This window comes from Sesamum indicum, linkage group LG8 (genome assembly GCF_000512975.1).
Source record: "Sesamum indicum cultivar Zhongzhi No. 13 linkage group LG8, S_indicum_v1.0, whole genome shotgun sequence".
NCBI classification, from domain to species: domain Eukaryota; kingdom Viridiplantae; phylum Streptophyta; class Magnoliopsida; order Lamiales; family Pedaliaceae; genus Sesamum; species Sesamum indicum.
In genome coordinates, this window is record NC_026152.1 from 14,015,069 (window position 1) to 14,037,373 (window position 22,305).

General features: G+C 30.6%; 2 protein-coding genes across 2 annotated transcripts; one reads left to right on the top strand and one right to left on the bottom strand.

Moving 5' to 3' along the window:
* Nucleotides 8,972-12,851, top strand: LOC105168547 (protein TIFY 6B). The gene is made up of 7 exons (XM_011088678.2): nt 8,972-9,202; nt 10,542-10,720; nt 10,920-11,200; nt 11,280-11,370; nt 11,458-11,782; nt 11,930-11,990; nt 12,412-12,851. The coding sequence occupies exons 1-7, from the start codon at nt 9,139-9,141 to the stop codon at nt 12,530-12,532; spliced, it is 1,122 nt and encodes a 373-aa protein (XP_011086980.1). The 5' UTR covers nt 8,972-9,138; the 3' UTR covers nt 12,533-12,851.
* On the bottom strand, nt 17,217-18,432 carry LOC105168549. The gene has a single exon (XM_011088681.2). The coding sequence runs from the start codon at nt 18,115-18,117 to the stop codon at nt 17,377-17,379; it is 741 nt and encodes a 246-aa protein (XP_011086983.1). The 5' UTR covers nt 18,118-18,432; the 3' UTR covers nt 17,217-17,376.

Consider the following 22,305-nt stretch of genomic DNA (forward strand, 5'->3'; position numbering starts at 1 on the left):
TTCTTTTTTACCAAAATGTCCAAATATAAGAGAAAAAAGGCACATGAGTCCAATTAATCATGGCAAATAACCCTATGATTGTATTTGGCCTTATGTAAAAATTCTGGATTTGGCATTCTGCCCAATTCTGGATGAACATGGCTTATTTGTAGCTTCATCTTTATGAAATTCTTGCAAGTTTTGTGGTGGAGTTGTAGTTCCTCAAGTATGATTGTGTTTTTGTACTCTTTATAATTTTGTTTTTCACTTTGAAATTGAGTGGGGAAATATTTTATTAAGATAAAAACTAAGAAAATATAATAATGATGAATTATATTAAACTTCTCTAAAATTTATTATATTATAAGGGTTGAATACAGACATCCCTCAATGAATGAGGTTTATTTGCATTTTGGCCCCAATCCCCCCCCCCCCCTTTTGCCCCAATCCCCCCCCCCCCCATATGTTGGAGGTGTTTGGATTTATATCTAATTATAATTATGGCTAAAATGAATAAAATTTCCCTTTGTTTTAAAAAGTTCGTTAAAACTTTTTTTCTATTTTAAAAATAGGCAAAAAGAATCCTCTCTGTTTTCTTAAACTTTTCGTTAAGTCTAGTTAACGGTATTAACTTTTTTGTAAAATAATCGTTATATCCTTAATATATATTATCTCTTATTTTAATAATTGTTGGATTTTCTTTAATTAAATAATGATCGTTAGATCTAACCAATTAATCTCAATCATTAGATTTTAAAAAAATAGAATATCTGAATACAGTAAATTATTTAGCTTTATATAATATATAAATAATTAAAAATTATAAAAAATATTATTATTATATATTTAAAAGGAAAAAAATAAAATCCTAACTACCCACACCCCACCCCCAACTGCCTACCCCCTCCCCCATCCCCACCTCGGTGCCTCTTTTCTCTCCCCCGCCTCCCCCCTGTGTCAACCCACCGAGCCACCTCCCGCCCCTGCTATCCCCGCACAAGGGGGGCGATGGAGCGGGGAGCGCCACAGATGGAGGCGACGTCGCCGCTCAGCTTGGGCGATGGCGATGTGACCCGAATAAAAAAATAGCGCGACGGCGACGCCATTGCCCATGGTTAGGACGATGGCGTCGCTATCATCTTCTGTGGGAGCAGCGGCCTTAGCCATTGCCTTTCATTTTTTTAAAATTAATTTAATTATATTTATTTTAATTAATTAAGAATAATTTTAGATGTTATAATAATCACAATAATTAATTAAAAATAATTTTAGATAATTATAATATTTATTATACTTAAACTAATTTATGTATATAGTTTATTTAATTAAGGATAATTTTAGATAGATATAATAATAATTACTATATTTAAGTTAGTTTATAACTTACAATTATTTATTTACTTAATATTTATATTCATGTATATATTTAAATTTAAAATATAAAATTTAGTATATTAGTTTTCAATGTAATTTGTTATTTTGATATTTAATATAAATATATTTAAAAATAAAAAATTATATTTTTAAAAGAGAGAAATATGCAAAAAATAAAAAAGTTAATTTGACCATAGTAATTTTAGATATAATATAGGAGCATTTTAGTCAATTAAAGATAAAAAAATATCAAGATACGTAAAAAAAATCAAGTACAAACACACTTCAGACACATGCATCTCACCTTCCATTAGTTTCTAACATAAGGGGGTGTTTTTACTGAGTTTATTAAAACACATGGGGATTTTAGCCTAATTCTAAAATACAGGAATTTATTTGCTATTTTAGTGAAATACAGGAGGATAAAATGCATTTTAGCCTATAAATATCTATCATTATTGAATATAAAGCCCAGTCCACAAACCGCAGAATAGCCCATAAGCTCCTGATTTCATGTCACTCATGTTTTTTTTTTTTTTTTTAAATTACTATTAATAACGATAAACTCATCTTGATACATTGAGAATACGATAATATATTAATTCAATCAATATATCAATATGACTAACAACGATAAGCAAATTAAAATAACTCACATAAAGAGAGACAACACTAACATAAAATGAGACAAATACCCACATATCTAATGATAATCGAACTCATAAGCTCGAACTTGTTTATGAGACCTCAATTACAGCCTTAACCTTTAGGCTAAAACATCGTTAGCCACATGACTCATGTTGTTTAAATCAATCATATGACTTTAGTTGCAAATAATTAATATTTAAATTATTCCTGATCATACCTTTAAATTAATCTCACCTTTATAATTTATTTTTATGCATAAGATGCTATTCCAACCACATTTTAATAAAAAGCTTGATTTCTATCCCACCTATTTCGAATTTTATTTTATTTCATTTTATTTTTCTATAAAATGTCATAATGGCATCGGCACGTCTAATATTAATTGGTGTCTTATTAATTTAATAAAATAAAAGAAAAACAATTACTTAGAGAAATATGCATAATATATTTAGTTGTTGCACACCACATATACCATATTTATATATATATAATTTAGACTAAGAATTTCTAGACTTGGGACCACAATTTGATAGAGACTTGCACAACACAAAAATTGAAATTCGAATATAATATCACCAACTGGCAAATTTTTAATATTTTCTAATATTAAAATTAATATCTATCATGCAGACTCATTATTTAAGACGAATATCATATTTCATCTTATATTTCATTTTACAGTGTATAAAGGACTCACAATAAAATTTTATTTAAAAATAATTTTAATTATTTAAAATACATATCTGACATAAATATTCAAATAAATTACATTAATTAAGACAAAATATTTTAATTAAATTCTGCATCGTTGCATTTAATTATCGGATTATTTTTTATTTTAATCATATTGCTTTACTCTATCTAACATATACACGACATGTATTTTATTTAAGAAAAATCATATATATACTATATATATATATATACAAATAAAATAATAATAATAATAAAATTTAAAATAAAAAAATTCAATCCGTACAATTATCGAGACATCGGACGGTGGACGGTGGCATATTTTGGGATGTGCAATCAAATGCCATAGATTTACTAGTTTGTTTTTTTTTTCTTCAATTTGTTTGACTTTTTATTTTTAAATTTAATTTAATTACTATTTTTTAATTTAATTTTGGGAAGATGCTCCAATATCTCAATAATAAATTATTGGATGCTTTGGACTTTTTCAAAGAGAAATAATTAATTAATTGCATCAATATTAAATAATTAGATATTGCAGATTCCATTATTGCTAATTATTTTAATGGGTATGGCCACATCTTAACTTAGATGATCATTTTAATAATTTGAATGGACAATATTACCCCTCCAATAAATCACAACAACTGCCTATTAAAGTAAGGGAGAGGGTAAGTTTATTTATAGATATGAATTTCTAAATTTTATACATATATGAGATGTTTTTATAGTTTATAATATGTTGTATTTTATTTTAAAAAAAATATAAGGAATTGAAATGTTATGATAAAATAAAATTATTGAATTTATAAGATATTATATATTAATTTTATAGGATTATATAATCAAAATAATTCTTTTTAAAGATTTAAAATAAGTAGGACTATTTGTCTTTTCTAAAATTCTTACAAAACATTATTTTAAAAAATTATTAGACACTTTAATATGTTTTATAAATCCTCAAATATTTATAAGATTATTTTAAAATATATATAATATAAGTTCAACCAAACAACCTCTAAGTTCGTTTGTTTAGTTATTAATTAAAATAATTTCCAAAATAGTTCCTCATTATTTTTAGAAATTCTCTATCATTTTAAAATTAGATTTTGTTGACAAGGCGGAGTCGTGTATTGGAATGAGATTATATGTCCATCTGGAGTTGAGATACTATTACACGTTCCACGTCAATTACCAAAAAAAAAACTTGAGTCACTAATAATCCCAGGATATGTACCAATCCCAAACCCCTCGTCCTAAAGGGGAGCAGGACTAATGATATTGCTACTCGTTCCACATTGACTACAAACGAAGATTTTGATTGGTCTATAAACCCCAATATTGCTTTCCTTAGCGAGACTCTTATTTTAAAATAAAATTGTAAAGCTTATATAAAAATAGCATGAATAATACCTAACAGAACGAGATAAATATCACATGATACAATGTATTATATATATATATATATATATATATACCTATAACATTATCAACTACATGTGCACAACTTATACGTGCAAGAATAAAAGAAAAGGTTGGTCAAAAGTAGAAATAACAAAATTTGGTGGGGCAAATAAAGATAAAATATATGCAACATACAATCAAAGGTTTGATAGATATGGATAAACCTCTATTCATATATTTTAATCCTTAAGAAATAAAAGAAATGACGTGGGCCAAACCTGCAATATTTATAAAACTCAAAAGCGTGACACATATGGAGGATACTGAGGCTAAAGAGGACGCTGACGTAGGAGATGCCAAGTGAAGTGGGGTTAATATATAATAATGAAGAATATGTGGGCCCACTCTTAGTTGGCTGAGGGCGGGGACCATTTCCGAAAACTTTATTTTATCTTTTGATCCCTCCACTCACATGCTTTTCTATCTTTGTGCACATGTCCCTCGCACCCTTTATTTTTCTTAATAAATAAAATTGTACAAAATCTAAAAATAAATAAATAAAATCAGACTCCCTTTTTTGGAAATTCATTAATTGAATATATTTTTTTTAAAAAATAAAAAATTTCATATTTATAAACTTTTATTTTCTTTAAAAGTAAAAATTGAACATAACTCATGACTCATCATTTTATTTAAAATTAAAAAAAGTAATTGAAGAATAAAATTTAATTTTAAGACTATTAAGAAAGAAAATAAATATGATATACTTCATTTTTTGGTATATTTAAATCTTAAAAAGGATTAAATTAATATTTAATTTTAAATTAAAGGGCAAAAGTAACTAATAAAATTGAATAAATTGAAAAAAAAAAGACATGGTAAAGATCAAAGGGTTTAGGAAATAATTAATGATCTGACACACAAATTAGTATAATAACTCTCAAATAAAAAATAATAATCAAAATGAGTGGTTTCCTATTAATAGACATGTCTCCAAATGTTACTAATTATTTGAAATTTTATATGTATAGCTTACATTATTTTCAAATTGACTTAGCATGATTTGTAAAATATGGGTTGACTCTATTATTTTTTAAAAGCAATAAATACATAATAATGTTGATATTTTAATAAATTAAACAACTCAGCAGTACATCAACGTAACAAAGAATTATAAAATAAATTACAAATACCCCAAATAAATTAATATAAATTTCTTATCACGTATTTAATAAATAATTTTATCGATCACCATCTCTAATTACATAATAATTGTTAATTTTGTTTTAATATATTATAAAGTTATATACATATATATCTAATAATATCTAGTGCATGTAATTTAATTTTTAAATAAAGTTATTATTTGAAAATAGGTCGTGCATGTATCACACCGTGGATGAATCTCAAACCCTAGGATTATTAGTTGAAGTTTTAAATTTTAATTAAGACTAAACCAAATATATTTGACTTTGATACGCAATTAGAAATGTTTAATACAGGCCATTGACATTGCTTTTAATTTCTCATTTAATAAGTATAAAATTTCAATTATTTATTTATTTAATTCGTCCACATATATATTTTACGCGTATAATAGAATTTTTATATTTAAGAGAAAAGCAACTTACTCCACGTGTCTCAAAAATTATAATTAAAATATTTGAATAAAATAATTATTTGACTATTAAAAGTTTAAATATTATATTTTATATTTGATGTGGGTTCATCAAATGGTAGTTTTGGTAGGTTGTTTGTTTCTAAAGTATGCTGTTGACCTTAACCACAATTTATTTTCTTTCTAATAAATTCCTTGATTTTTTAGATTTATGGAACAGTCGAATTAAAAATGATAAATTTATATTCTCCGGATTGAAGTACCCTTCTGATGTTACAATTAGAAATAATGTCAAATTAAATACAATTGGAAGTAAAATAAAATGGATTTGGTTCAAACTCCGGATCAATTTCCTTAATTTCTTTAGGGATAGTTAGGTCGTAATTTTTTGAGATTTGATGTTTTACGCGTCTTATTTTTGTGATTTAAAATTTATATTTAGTATATGTGACGTCTGTTTCTTTTTAATAAATAAATTCGTTTTTTAGTCAAATTTTATTGAATTTACTAATATTGAATGAAAATCTATATACCCCTCATTGACTTATTACTAACTATTGCAAGTTAAATAAATCTTTTATAACTAAACTACCCTTATATCTTTATACAATAATGCATGTGTTGAGATCTTCACCCATATAAGGGTATTTTGATCAGAAAATATATGCTTGACTTGTAATAGTGGTTTTAAGTCAATCGAGAGTAATAAGTCGCATCTCATGAAGTTTGGTGTGATTTCACGTAGACCCTTTGTGGTTTGAAAAATTACATCTAACACCTCTGAGGTTTGCTTTCGTCTAAAAATAAGTTCCTCAATTGGTCAAAATTCATTGAATTTACTAATATTAACAAAAGATTTATGTTTACTCTCGATTGACTTATGATCTATTGCAGGTCAAAATAATTTTTTTTATAATCAAATTATCTTTATATGTCTTCACTTGTTAATGCATGCGGTGAAGTATATTTTCACCATTATAATAGTAGTTTAGTCGGAAAAAAATTATTTGATCGGTAATAAGTTAATAAAAATCAATCGAAGGTAAATATTAATTTTTATTTAGTTTTTTTTATTAATATTAACAAATCTAGTGAATTTTGACTAACAAAGAGATCTATTTATTAGACAAGCAAATTTCATGGATGCTAGATTTAATTTCTAAACCCACAAAAAATTTATATATTATTATACCAAATTTTAAGAAAGAGGAATATAATTATCCCTATACTTTAGGATTTAATGCAGTTTACCCTTGTAATATTGCAAATAAGCAAATTATCTCTCTATATATATAAAAAAGAAGCAATTTACCCCTTATCTAGGAAGATAAGTTGTTTAATTTTAAAAAATACAGTTTAATAAATTGCTGCACTTTAAAATACATAAAAAAGTAAATTGTTAATTTTAATTTACATTTTATAATATGACGCTGAGAGGAAATTGCATTTTTACCCTATAATTTATGAAATCATTAATTCGCCTGCGTGCCTGTCAACTCTATCAGTCCAGTGACAGAGGAAAAGCCTATCGATCACGTGTTTTTACCACGTGTCATGACCCACTCAATTGGTTCACGTGGTCTTAACTGGTAACCTGCGTTTTTACCAATGCCTAGGCAGCCAAATTTTCAAAGGATATATATATAATATTTATTTCGATTTATATTTAATTAAAATAAAATTTTGTTAAATTTTACCCCTTTAATTATTACATTAAATTTATATAATTTTAAAAATATTAAATATAAATCGAACAATATATTTTCAAAGTCGACATAATCTGATTGGGGTTAGAGTTAAATAAAATTTGCACCTTTAAATTGTGCTTATAATCATAATTACCTCCAAAGTATGAAAAATAACAAAATTTTTTCTAAAGAATTTGTGATTAACAAGATTAAGATACCCTTCTAATGTAGCTTTTATACTTTTTATTCTACTTCATAAAGCATGTTTTATTAAAAAATGTCTTCATAACTATTTTTAGTAATTTTAAAATTTTATTTAGAAAATAATATTTAAAACTTATAGTTTTTTTTATAAATTATATGAGATAGAAAATATATACAAGCCCATCTATGTCGAATATATTTTACAAAGTAAATTATTTATGTTAAAAAAATACATATAAAAATATTTAAATCACGACGAGTTTTTTTTTTCTCTTTTTGATAATTGTTTAAATTGTGATGTGACTATATAGAGTTTATACATATTTTCATACTAATTATAAAATCATAATTTTGGATATTATTTATGATAAATAAAATATTTATAATAATTCAAATTATATCTTAGAAGAATGATGAAATAAATATATTTTAGTGCGTGTAAATAATAAGAGCATTTTCATCATTAAAAATTTGGATCATAATACGACGAAGGTTTCTATTATCTTCTATAGTTTAAGGGTGTAAAATGAACTGTATGCATACTTTTCAGGAGTTGAAAATGTATTTAAGCATTGAAATTATATTAAATTTGGCTATAATTACAGGCATATTAACATGTTCTCTCGATCATGTGCTCCATATATTCTGTGTCAAAATTTATAAAATTTCAAAATATGTGATAGAAATCGTTGAGATTTTACTATAGTTCCCAGCACATTTGATTTTAATTTAAAATAATTTATATTTTTTCAATTCACTTTAAATATGTTAAAATCCGACATTTAATTATTCATTTTTAAGAATAAATAGTTAATAACTTAATTTTACCACCAATTTAATAAAATATTTTCATGAAAATTTTTTGCTTATTTATTGTACTCATTTATTAGTTAACTCTGAGTTTGTAAAAAAAATAAAATTTGAACTATTTGTAATTATATTTTACTTTATTATAAATAAAAAATATTTTTAATTAAACTTAAATGTAAAATTACTAAAAAAATTCCTTTGAACTATATATATATAATACAAGGACAATAATATCTAAAAATTTAATTGTGGGGAATAAGTGTTATATTTATTAGTTTAAGAGACAATTATTATATGAAAAATAGTTTAGTGGACCAAAGTGTATTTTACCCTATTTAAAAACAGTACTCAGACAATTATTTGAATTATTTATATTCCCACATGCTAATGTTGCGGAATTATTTATTAATTAAAACATATGGAGATGACTGCCTAAGTGACGCCAGCCTCTCAAGTCTTCACAGGGCCGATGACCGGCAATAGCCGGTGGCCAATATAGCCACGAGTATAATGCTAACCTTTCTTTATACTTATTGCATTTATCATCATTACATCTAATCAAAGTCTTCTCTCTCTCTCTCTCTCTCTCTCTCTCTCTCTCTCTCATTTGTTTCTTTAAACAGAGGAAGCTGCTGTTTTTCTTCAGTCTTCACTGTTGGGAGTTGATTCTTATAGGGTTGTTTTACTAGTGAGGAAAGATTTGATCTTGGTGAGGTGGTGATGGAGAGAGATTTCATGGGGTTGGCTGTGAAGCAGGAGGTTCTTGATGAACCCATTGATGCAGGTAAGCATTCATATTCGAAAGCTCTCGTGTCGTGTGTATGCTGTTTGATGTGCTTTTCTTGGATTCTTCATGTTCGTATTAGGAAGAAAATTTACAGTCTTTACACATGTTTATGAATCTGTAGTTAATCAGGGACTTGAAATGGAAATACTTCTATGGATTTGTGATTTTGAGCCTTTCTCTAATTGGGCTTTGAGTTTTCTTTTTACTTCCCATTTATTTGGTTGCTCGAAGAACCAACATGGAATCAAGGACTCCAAGATTCTTTTTCTTTTTCATTTACTTTTCCTTCTTTTAATGTCTTGGAAGGTTAAGACTTGGAAAAGAAAAATTGAAAAATAAAGCACTTAATTTTAGTTTTTTTCACGTTAAATGATAATTTCTTCATCTTTTATTATTTGTTTTTTAGGAAAAAGATGATTTATTATTATTATTATTATTTTGTTGTTGTTGTTGTTGTTGCTGTTGTTATTATTGAATTGATGGGTTGGGTGGATTGATTGTTCACGTTTTGTGAGAAAAGTGCAAATGGGAAATAAGATAATGTATGCTTACTGGTTAGTTGTGCAAACGTGAGATTTGGTGTATGTATTTCTACAAGTCTTTAACTTTTTTAACCTTGTGTAGCTTGACAGTCCTCTGAGTTTTTATATTCATTTCGTTTTTGTTGTGTTATTTTAGTTGCTGGATGAGAACATGCACCTCAAGAGATCTTTCGTTATTCTATTGTATTTGTTAAAAGCAACAGTTTGAATTGAAACAAGTTGTGCCCTCCAAGAAGCCACCACTCCCACATTTTTAATTACTCATTCTGCTGCCACCAAGAAAGAGGAATAAAATATGTTTGATTCCTGTAATAAAATAAGGATGTTTTTTAATTCATGAAAGGGTAGTGCTGCATTTAAAACTGTATCTGACCGGGTGGACGCCCATATTCTTTACTTGTTCCTCATTTATCAGTACAGCAATTATGTTACTATAATGAGCATGAGATGCTTAGGCTTGAGTTCTTTAAAGTTGATTTAACATGTTCACACTCTTTTACAGCTAGGCATATGAGGTACTTTGAGTTGTTTAATTGAAATCCCATATTTTTATTTGTCATTATTTGGCATTAGAATAGTAAGCAAACTTGCCTGTTTTGATCTTTTCTATGCAGTTTTTGAAGCTAAAATTACTGTTAAGTTGGTAATTTTAAGTGATTAGTCTTTTTAATGGCCTGCTTAGAAGGAAAAAGGGATTTTGCATGATTGATTTGTATTGGTGGTTGAAGTTGGAAATGTATAGTGATAGATGTGACTAAGTCGTATGCATTGTGCATTGTGTTTTTGTTGTGTAGCTCCAGTAAGAAGTTTACCAATGCAGTGGTCATTCCCAAACAAGGTTTCTGCTCTTCCTCAGCTCTTATCTTTTCAGGAAGAAAAGCCTAAGACTGGTTTTGATTCGCTCGCCTCGACTGGATTGGTCACGATAACGACTACAGACTCTGAGCATAAATCATACTCTGATGTGGTGCAGGTTTGGTGCTTTCCTTTTATGATATTTAGCAAAGTTAAGAACTTGTTTTCTAGTAAAGAAAGATTGATGTACTGCTGTTGTTCCCATAGCCATATGTCTGTTAAACTATCTTATGAATTAAATTAAAATTCTAGAACATGAATGGTATGTGATTTTTCGGCCAAGTAAAGATAATTTTCTTTCATTTTTGGGTATTCAGAAAAACATTGTTCCTGAAAATCAAAATGGAGTTCGATACACGGTGACAACCTATCCTATGAAACACCTGGATACACGTACTATTCATCACCCTGTCACCAGCCCAACAAATCTAACGGTTTTACCGGCTATCAACACTGCTGTTCACCAGTCATTTGTTGCTACTGCTGGACAGAATCTGATTTGCTCCGTCCGCACAGAACCTCTTGGTGGAGTTCTAATGTCAAATCATGTCCGAGCTATACCTTCTAGCAGTCCTGTTGTGGGAACCACTGATTTAAGGTATTGTGAAAGACACTGAAAGTAACCTTACTTGGAAAACAATAACCATAAGGCTAATCGAATTGGATCCGTTATGCAGGAATTCTTCCAAGATCTTAGGAGCTCCTGCTCAGTTGACCATATTCTATAATGGTTCAGTGTGCGTATATGACAATATTTCTCCTGACAAGGTATATCATCTGCTATGTCAGATTGCTGCCGATTCTTCGCTTCCACTATATGGTTCATTCTAAATTTATTCATTGATGGATATATAGGCTCAGGCTATCATGTTATTGGCTGGAAATGGGCCTCCCACAACTTCTAGTATGACAGTCCCTGCAGTTCCAGTTCAAGCATCCGTGCCTAAGTCTTCTGTTCTTGATGGTTTTGTTGTAAGTCAGCCTTATGGTGCAACGGCTCTCCGTTCAATCCCCACAGCTATAACTTCTATTAGTGTTTCTCAATCTGCCGTCCGGTCTGCTACTATCAATGATACGACTGCTTCAAAACCAGGGGGAATTCTTGTGTCTTCTAACAAAGTTGAGTCTCTGAAAGTAGCCAATTCTCAGGCATCTACTTCTTCACACTTCCTTCCATCAGGTATCTTCGAGGTTCTTCAAAATCATGCTTTTATCATATCTGTGGGACCTTTTCCTAATTCATCATTATTAGTTGATAGTAACATACCAAATACTTTCCCATCTTGTTTGTTATGTGTTTATATTTCTACCTTTATATTGTGATCAGGCACTGTGCCTCAGTTCCGCAGAAAGTCTTTGGCTCGGTTTCTGGAGAAGCGCAAGGAGAGGTAATTTCTAGTTGTGTTCAACTCTTATCAACTAATTAAGACACCTCATTTGAATATTATAGTCCAATGTAGTTGGTAAAATTTCCTCCTATTAACCAAAATGTTGAGCCATTCATGTGACAGCATCATGATTATAAGTGTGCTTATAGAAGTCCTCATAAGTTGTTTGACTGAAGACCATAAGAATGTACTGATGCTTCATTAGTCCTCTTTGACACCTCTGAAGATGCATTTTCTTTTCTCAATGTCCTGAGGTTTTCTGCTTCCAAAGTAAAGGTCCCCCATTACCGTGAAATTATCATGTGCAACTAAAATGTGCATTTAATATCAGATGAGGATATGTTTTCAGATCACTGCTAAACCTTGGTTGGCTTCAAACTTTTATGTTTATGGACTGAAGGGTTGTTATTCTCGACTCCAGGGTAATCAACGCAATGCCATATGCCAGTAAGCAGAACCCAGATTGCAGCACTCCTGGAGCAGGCAGCCCAACTGTGTCCATGAACTCTTCAGGCTCGTGTCCTGTGCCAGCCGTCAAATGATGGAAGAGCTAGGTTGCAGTGAAAACAGATACCGTATGACTCTTTCTTATTGCAACTTGCATACACATTGTTTTCTTCTCTTGACTGTGATGTCTTGATTGTCTCTTAGACATTGCTGTAGTCCATTTTTGTTGTAACTGTGATCTAAGGCGTTTCAGCCAATCACACTAAGAAGGTAGTAGGCCTATACAGGTTCCGAAATTACACTGTATACATATTAATGTTACTGTAAAACAGTAGTATTTTACCTATTTAGCAGTAGAAAGGATTGACTATGTAATCGTTTTGAAGGAATATATGATCATGGTACCAATATCAACATCAAGGCTTCATTTTCTCACTTTCTTGGAATAAACCCTCCTGACAAGATAGACAAAGAGTCGACAAAGAACCTTCCATGCCAGCAGAATGCCTATGCTGATACAAAAATTCTCAATACTATAAACATCCACTGTGAAAAAGTCATCCTTATCAATAAACTTCCAGTTCCATTTTGGATCTGCTATTGTTGTATTTTGAAGTTTGCTGATCTTTTTCTCACCCAAAGGGCCTGCTGAAACGTCCTCCAACTTGCCACTAACACGCTGTCTGCCCTTGAATTCATTTATCACCCATGCCTTCAAAAAGTACTTGATTGATGCTATGTAATGCAGCCATTTTTGGTACTTACGAAATTGTAATATTTTCAAGAAGAGAGCGCCTGTTATGGCTAATAGCATAAGATAAGAATCTGTGTTTAAGAGGGATGCATAGAGGATTACCCGTAAGTAGACCATGCTGTAATGGGAGGTACACTTTGAAGGAAGAACGACAGAAGCAGCAGCGGAATTAGCGTTTTGGAAAGGGATACACGTTTCTTGGCTGAAACTTGGGATAGCATCATTAGACCTTCGGGATGGACTAGTCTCCTCGACGGCCGTGATCTCATCTCTCATGGATTGAACAGAGACATCATTGCCCAGAATGTAAACTTTCTTGGAGATCCACACACCAGTTTTCATCTGTATCATCAAAACATTGTACGATAAGTTCTTGAATCCAAGGCTGTGGCCAGGAATCAAGACTCTTCGGGGCTGGCTAGGCATGATTCTGCCCAAGTCCAATGTGGGCTTGAGGCTCATATCTCTGTCTGCACGAGTGAATTTTGCCGTCTCTTCCTAAAAATTCGACTCTGCCCCCAAGAGCAGCAGCAGTGACGTGGGACTGGAAGAGATAAAGGGCTGGAAAGCTGGGATTGTAAAAATGAAAGAAAAGGACTTGGTGTGCTAAGCAGTATTAGGCAAGAATGGAACAGGACACAGTGGAGCAAAGTGTCCTTGGGCTTGTCGATGTTCTACTTTGATGTTGCAGGAAAATTTGAACCTTAGATCGTTTGTTTCTGCATCATAGACAACATCTTTCTTGTCTTGTCTTTTGGCTGAATTACAATTATTAAACTCTCTTTCTGACACACTACCTCTTGTTTCAGAAGGGAGTTCGGGACAGTAACCTTGATCCTACTTTTAATAGAGCTGAGCAATAAAAAGGAGCATGATATCCTCCAACGATTGGAGTATAAGTTGCCCCTAATGATTATTTACTATAATTCTTTTACTTTTGGTTATTGTAATTAGTCATAATAAAGATTCATATTTCTTGCAGTCAACTAAATTTTTTATAAGGATTATGAGACCCTCTGATGTCTCTCACACACCTCTTATTCTCTATCTCAATCATCTCTCACTTTTTAAACATTTTTTGAACCTTCTTTAAGCACTTCACAAGCACATTTATGAAGTGTTCTTACATTTTTCACTGATTTTATTCACCATATCTCGATTTCACTTATATTTATTTATTTTTTGGCTTTATTTTTTCATCTTAAATCCAATACTAACGTCGGTGTCGGAGTGCTAACGCCTTTTTTGCAGGTCCTCTCTTTAGGATTTGTATTCGCTTCAGCCTAAATTTTGAGCATAGTCCATATCAATTGGACTCGTGCATTTTTTGAATGCATAACATGTAAAAATTCAATTTATTTATAATATTTCATTTTATTAATTTTTATGAACCACAATTGTCCAGTGTCTCTTTTAATTTTATTTTGTCATATAAAAAATATTTTATTTTTATTTAAAGTAGATAAATTTCCCATTGTTTGACTTTATCTAAAAATATAATAAGGGATACATACTAAATTTTATTTTAATATTAAATAATACTCTTATATTTTTTATTTTTAAATTCATTTTTGTATCCAGAATACTTATATTTTTATACTTATTAATTAATTTAATTTTAGTATAAATTATTAAAATAGATATTGAATATACATCATTTAACATGATTAAATTGATTTATAAATATAACTTAGAAATATATAGAAACATATTTGAAATAAATTTGATTTTTTTAATTCAATATCTATCAAAATGGATATTAAATATACATATTTTTATATACTTCAATAAAAAGATAAAAAAAATAATATTGATTATATTTTTTACCTAAAAATTAATACTTTTTATTCTTTATTTCTTTTAAAAAATTGTTAAATAATATTTATTAGATGCTATATAATATGCGCTGCTGCAATATATTATTCAGATATTGACTATACATATTTTTATATACTTAAAGAAAAGATAAAAGAATGATATCGGTTAGAATCTTTTGTATAAATATTAATACCATTTTATTCTGTATTTAAAAAAACTTGTTAAATAATATTGATTAAACTTTTTTTTGATAAATCCAATATTTTTAATTCTTTTTCTAAAAAAAGTGATCTCTTTTATATAATTACTAATATTTTTTAAATTTTATCTAAAATATTTTATATTTCATTTGGCATAATCAAACTCATTTGAGCCTACATATACGTGGCGCTTAGATGGATAGTCTCAATAATTCTGTTTTATATATATAGATTTCATAATTATTTTTAACACGAAAATAAAGTAAATATTAATTGTCGACGCACGCGCGTACGCCTTGCTAGAAATTTCAAAAAAACAAAAATGTATATATATATATATATATATATATAAAATAATGATATGAATTTATAGGCAAGATCCTTGTAACTAAACTATTCCACCCATAGCCTTCAAAAAATTGAAGAGGTATATATATAAAATAATGATATGAATTTATTTTCTTGGAAGCCTCAATTGGGGGGGTATTAATGTGGGATGTGACCAATGGAACCAAACTCAACCAATAAACAAACAAATAGAGATGTTGATAAATAATGTTATGGGCAAGTTGGGAGTTGTAATTGGTTGGCCATGTTCATGTTGTTGGTGTGTAGGGCCACCTCAATCACAACAATTTCTAACCTTTCATAAATGCTCCACCAATTGTGAGTTGTCCCTACTACACAAAAGTAAGAAGCATTGGTTCTACATATTTCTACATAGTGTTCCCTTCAATAACCATCATTTTTCTTTTATCAATAGGAATTTAATCATCATGAAATGCATTTTTAAAATAAAGATTTATTAACTACTGTCATCCCATAATACATTTATATAAATTTATTAATTTTTGGGAACAGTTCAATTGTTTGAACTTCAAGTTCTCTTCTTGTCAGTTGGCATGTGTGCGCGAAAAACAAAACTAAGATTACATCGATGTAGAGCGAATTCGATCTTCATAGAATGTAATTTTAAATGAAGGATTACAACTCAACAACTATCAATTTGTAATACATCTACACATAGCGATAATTTTCATGTTTTCATAAAGAACCACCAGCATATATCGATCCGTTAATCAACCACTAGACCATCACGTTGCATTGATGATCATCTATAAGATAATTTATTCAGTGTTGGGAGTTATTTTTTCATTGATCAAATTGCATAAAACCTCCCTGTGTTTTAAAAAACTCAACAAAACACTCATTTCTGATTTGATATTAGGCAAAACATCCCCCTGTATTTAATAAATTCAGCTCAATCACTCTTCTCCGTTAAATATGACTAACATCGTTAATTTTTTTATAAAATGACTGCTATACTCTTATTTAATATATATTATTTTTTATTTTAGTAATCGTTGGATGTATATTGATTAAACCAAAACCTTCAAATCTAGCAATCAATCTTAACCATTCAATTTTTTATAAAAAAAAAAATCAAATTTATTTCTAATATGTTTCTATAGGATTTTTAACTTGTTTTTAAATATAGGGGTTTGTTAGCAATTTCAACAAAATATAAGGGTATATTGTATTTTAGTCTTTTCCATTCTTAGCTTCTCGTTTTTGCCATGGAATAATTGATTAAGAGGTTTCTGTGGCCTTATAAATTTTAGACTTATAAAATATTGACAAGCATATATTTATTTTAATTTATGAACTTATCAAAATTCAAAAATAAAATATGAGAAGCTTATAAACTTCTTTCAGAAAAATAGGGAGTTATTAACTTACTTTTTAAATTTTTAATAATTTTCTTTAATTTTAATCATATTAGATGCAGAATCACTATTAGTAACATTTTATAATCTAATTTTATTTAAATACTTTAACTGATTATTTTATAATCAGATTTAGTATTTTATAAATTCTAAAATGTAATCTATAAAATGTACAAACTAATGAAATATTTAAATAAGTTTGGCCAAACAACATATCTAATTAAGCAATTCCTATAGTTATCATATAAATGAGATGTAGAATTGCAAGAGACAAATGTGATTAAATTTCAATAAGCAAGTAATGATGATTTATTTCAGATGAAAAATTACAATTTTAAATAAAAAGAATAATGGGCATTAAATTTAAATAAAAACATCCTATGAGTAATATCTACTAAATCAAGAATACCAAAAAAAAAAAAAAAAGAAAATTTCAATTATTATTTTTTCCTAAAGACAACCTCAGTATCCAGACCAAATCCATCAACTCTTCTTACCTCAACCATCTCTGAATTCTTGAACAGTTCCTTCAAAGCCTCCACACTGTACAAATCATTGGCCGAAAACTTATCCGCCCGTCGCGATAGCAACACGTGTAGAACACAGACCCCACCGCGCCTCAGCGTCCGTTCGATCTCCCCCACGAATCGCCATGGATACAGCGCATGGTCAAACACGTTTGAGAACTCGAAATCAAAAGTCCCGTCATTGAAGGGCTGATGGTGGAAATCACCCTTCAAGACCAGTGGAGGGTAGGGCACCAGATCGATCCCCACGGAGTCATTGACTCCGACCCGTTTCAACGCCGCAACTTCTTGCCCGACCCGAGCTCCAATGCAGAGGGATTTGGACCCGTTGGAGAGGAGTTGTCGTCGCTTCAGACTCTCGAAAAACTCGGAGAAGACTCTGACTTTTCGGTCCCAATCACGGGTTGTCCATATTTGACGGAGCTTGGGGTTGAGGGTCTTGTTGAGCTGGCGATGGAGGTACGCATCGTAGGAGGAGTATCCGGGTCGGATCTTGAGATCCGGGGGGAGCTTCTCAGCGGTGTTGTGGGTGGATATTTTGTTGGAAGAGAGAAATGGGGTTTGAAGGGAGAGGAAGGCTAAGAAAGATAAGAGGAAGAGGGAGAGGATTAGTGGTTTCAGGAAAACGGGCAGTTTCAGAAGATCCGTTTTCATATCTGCATGAGTGTCTGGATTATACTTCTCAGTGTGTGTGTGTGTGTGTGTGTGTTTATAATATGTATGTATGTATGTATAGGTTGTGCATGCAGCAAAGAGTTTTTGAGTGTGTTCTTGTGTGGGCTACTGTGTTTTTTGTGTGTGTTTATTTGGTGTTGGTGAGAAATTCTGTGACAGAGTCTTTTGCTTGTTATCTATGTATGATGACGACACAGACACAAAAAAAACACGCACAGCACACATTCACATATGTGTGTGTATATATGTATATGGAGGAAGGAATTGAAGAAGAGGGAGCGAATTGTAATAAGCAACAAATAGAAGGGAGGTATTTGAAATTATTGGAAAGAAAAAAGGAGAGAGTTGAAGAAAAGAAAGGAGTGTAAAGTGAGAGCAATTAATATTATGATTATGATATTTTTTTTTGAAGAGAATATTATGATTATGATTGGCAATAATGAATAGCAGATGATGACAACCTGGCTGCAAGGATACACAATCATAAACTCCATTATTCTGTCTTTTAATTCACTTATAACCCCTTTTTTCCGTTTTAATTTCTTTAAATTAATGGATAACTACATTTATAGTTTTTGATATATGATTTGTTTACACAATATTCACATTTTTTTAATAAAAAATATTGATGTTATTTATACAAATGATCCATACTTTTTAAAAAATTATACATACATCCTCAAAAAACGTCAAGCTCGTTACACAAATTACTCATACTTTTTAATTATTAGAAATAGTTTATGTAATTGTATAAAAGATAAAAGTAATTAATTGTAAATCAAAGGTGTAAATAAAATCACCCCTTTTATTAATTTATGATAATCTTGCAATTCACTTCATGAGAATATATGAAAAATTAATTTAAAAATAAAGGGAGTATAAATGTTATTGTTTTCTTGTTAGCAAGTGAGATGGGGGGGTAGAAGAAAAAAGTATAAAAAATTGCAACTCATTTTGTCCACATATATATAAATATAATAATTGGTTGAGAAAAGTGGATGGCATTTATATTATATACTCTCTTATTTTGGTTGCATATCAAAAGTCAAATAAATCATACGCGGAATGCATGTGAATGTGAGGTGACTTCCCAATTTTAGCAAATTTATTACAATCCAATTCATTGGCAACTCTTTTTTTTTTTTTCTTTAAAAGCGATTAATTATTATTAATTAAAATAAATTGATTATAAGTATTATTATTTATGTTGGATCAATATTTAATAAAAACTATTATAATAATCGTATTGTGCACAATATCAATATGTAATAACAAGTCCTACTCATTAGGCCAACTCATGCTATGCAACAGATAATATTTCATGCACCTGATGCAGTTCAAATTCATAACCTCTAAGATCATAGATCCTCAACTTCACCAATTCAGTTAGACCTCGTTGGCTCAATTAGGCCTCGTTGGCTATAAGCAACTTTTTCTTGAGTTAATACTAAAGATAGATTGCTGCTATGAACTTTGAAATTTGACATAATTATAAATATTTTTTATTATTTGATTATTTATAAAATAATTTTTTTAAATAAAAAATAATTATAAACAAACGTTAAATTAAGAGGATATTTATATCAAACAACTAAAAAGCATTATAATTATAGCAGTGTGAAAGCTATTAATTTGCGAGTGAAAACTGAATTTTTTGCCAAAAATACAACAAGTCAACAATTATTTGTTTAATAAGTATTTGGATATAATTAAGTAGAAGAAGAGACAACATTAACAATTGAGTTAAATAAACAACTACTGTTTATAATCATCTTCAAACGAAATGAAACACATATGAACATGCTCTTACTCATACAACTCTTCACATGTGACTACTTTCATATCAAATTAATTTATGCTGTCTTAATATTACTCTGAATTTTTACCAAAATCTCAGAAATCGGCAGAGCAGGAGTGTAGGAATTTCTCGTTTCCCTGCCATCGTTGCCTAGTTACCCAGCGATAAAACAAAACTAGGCAACGATGGCAGAAAAACGACAAGTTCTTATACTCAAATGGATGCAGCTACAGTTAGTGTAACATATGATACAAATGAACCTATTGATGGCATGAGCCAACCTCGTCCTCTCGCATGCTCCAAGTAGAACTTGTAACTTATCCTCTGGATTAGGAATGTCAAGAGCCAGATCATCTAGCCCCTCTTTGATCCTGTTGAAAGCTTTGGTATCTGATTGATGGTTATCAACTCCTCATTGAAGCATTCTTGAGGAAAATCCAGCATCCTGTCGTTTTTCTTCTCCATCGCCATTATTAAAACTTTCTTCACCACCTCGTGATTGGAAAAAGGCATGGCCGGATCACGAATGCATTGGCAAGCTTCATTGATGCTACCCCACTGTCGTATTCTGAATCTTGTCACTAGCATCCTCCACGGTCCAGCCAGTACTGCCACCCCAGTACCTGAGGATCCTCTCCCCAGCATGACCTGTTCAAGCCACGTGCACAGTTTCACTACCACTACAATTTGGTGGCAACCTGTTGGCAATCTCTTCGAAATTTAGTGGAGCAAGGACATCATCCATGACCGCCCTTGCCTTTAACTTGCTTGAAGCATCTAAAATGTCAAGTGGGGTGTTTTCTGCAAAAGCATAAGAAAACCATTGACTATGTCTTGTGCTGCGAAGATCTCCATATGAAGTGCAGAGAGTACAACAGATGCCATTTCCTTCTCTCTGTTTTTCCGGTACATGGCCAGGGTATGAGCTTCTTGAGAAAAGTCGGGTTATATTCATCAGTTCAGGAATGTCATCTGATAGGAAATATTCATGAAGGGTAAATTACATTTTTTGTCCCATAAGTGAATCCTATTCCAATTTTAGTCCCATACTAAGGGTAATTCGCACATTTGGTCCCGTAAGTGGATTTTTTTTTCCAATTTCAGTCTCTGTTGGGGATTTCCGTTAAAACTTAACGGCAGCTGCTGAAATTCGTTAGGTGCTGTTAAATATGGAGGGAAAGCATGGAGAATTGGAGGAAAAATCAACAACTTGGTGGAAATTACACTATACCCTCTTCCTTCTATTTAAATCCCATTTCTTCATTTCTCTCTTGCATTTAGTAGAAAAAAATCTCACAAAATATGGCTAGTAATAGAGAAAATTTTTGTCATTGTGGAAGGCTTGCGATTTTGAAAACCTCATGGACCGACGACAACCCAGGTAGAAGGTTTTTTGGATATACGAAAAAAAGAAGCGGATGTGGTTTTTTTCATTGGGAAGATCCGCCAATGTGTGCAAGGGCAAAGGTTATCATACCCGGATTGCTTCGAAAACTAAATAGAATGGAGGACAAAATTGCACAGATGCAACGAAGACAAACTGTTTTAGTTTATTTTTTGGGTGTATCTTGGCTTATGGTGTTGTTTTAGAAGGAAGAGGGTATAGTGTAATTTTCACCAAGTTGTTGATTTTTTCTCCAATTCTCCATGCTTTCCCTCCAATTCTACATGCTTTCCCTCCATATTTAACAGCACCTAACGAATTTCAGCAGCTGCCGTTAAGTTTTAACGGAAATCACCAACCGGGACTGAAATTGGAAAAAAAATCCACTTACGGGACCAAATGTGCGAATTGCCCTTAGTATGGGATTAAAATTGGAATCGAGTCCACTTATGGGATCAAAAATATAATTTACCCTATTCATGAATAATTACAAAAAACTCTTCCTTCTTGTGCCTCAACTTGTCATCATTATTGTCTGGTCACCCCATTTTCTTCTGAAGATTTTAGGTAAGAAGGATCACTAGAAACCAGAAGCGCAAGCTCATGGTAACTCCATCCACCAGCCATCTGGTGATGATATGATGATTAATCTAGTTCGTACAGCACAATAACATTCTGACCGGGAAACTTTGTGCAGGGAGATTTCCGCGATGAGGCTAGTGACAAAGACGACATTACCTCAACATTCTGAGACGTTATTTTCATTACCTCCCTCTGCTCCACCATCAGAAACCCCTTGCTGCTACCCATTTTCTCCTCTCCTCAACAAATTCCAATCCAACAAAAAACTTAAACAAACAGTTTTACGAAACTAAACCTTTTCGTTTCAAACTTGTACCTTCACCCGAAGCGTTACACATTCAAGTATCAGATATTCACACACCTGTTCATAATGCAGAAAAATTCCACCATTTCCTGGCTCGGA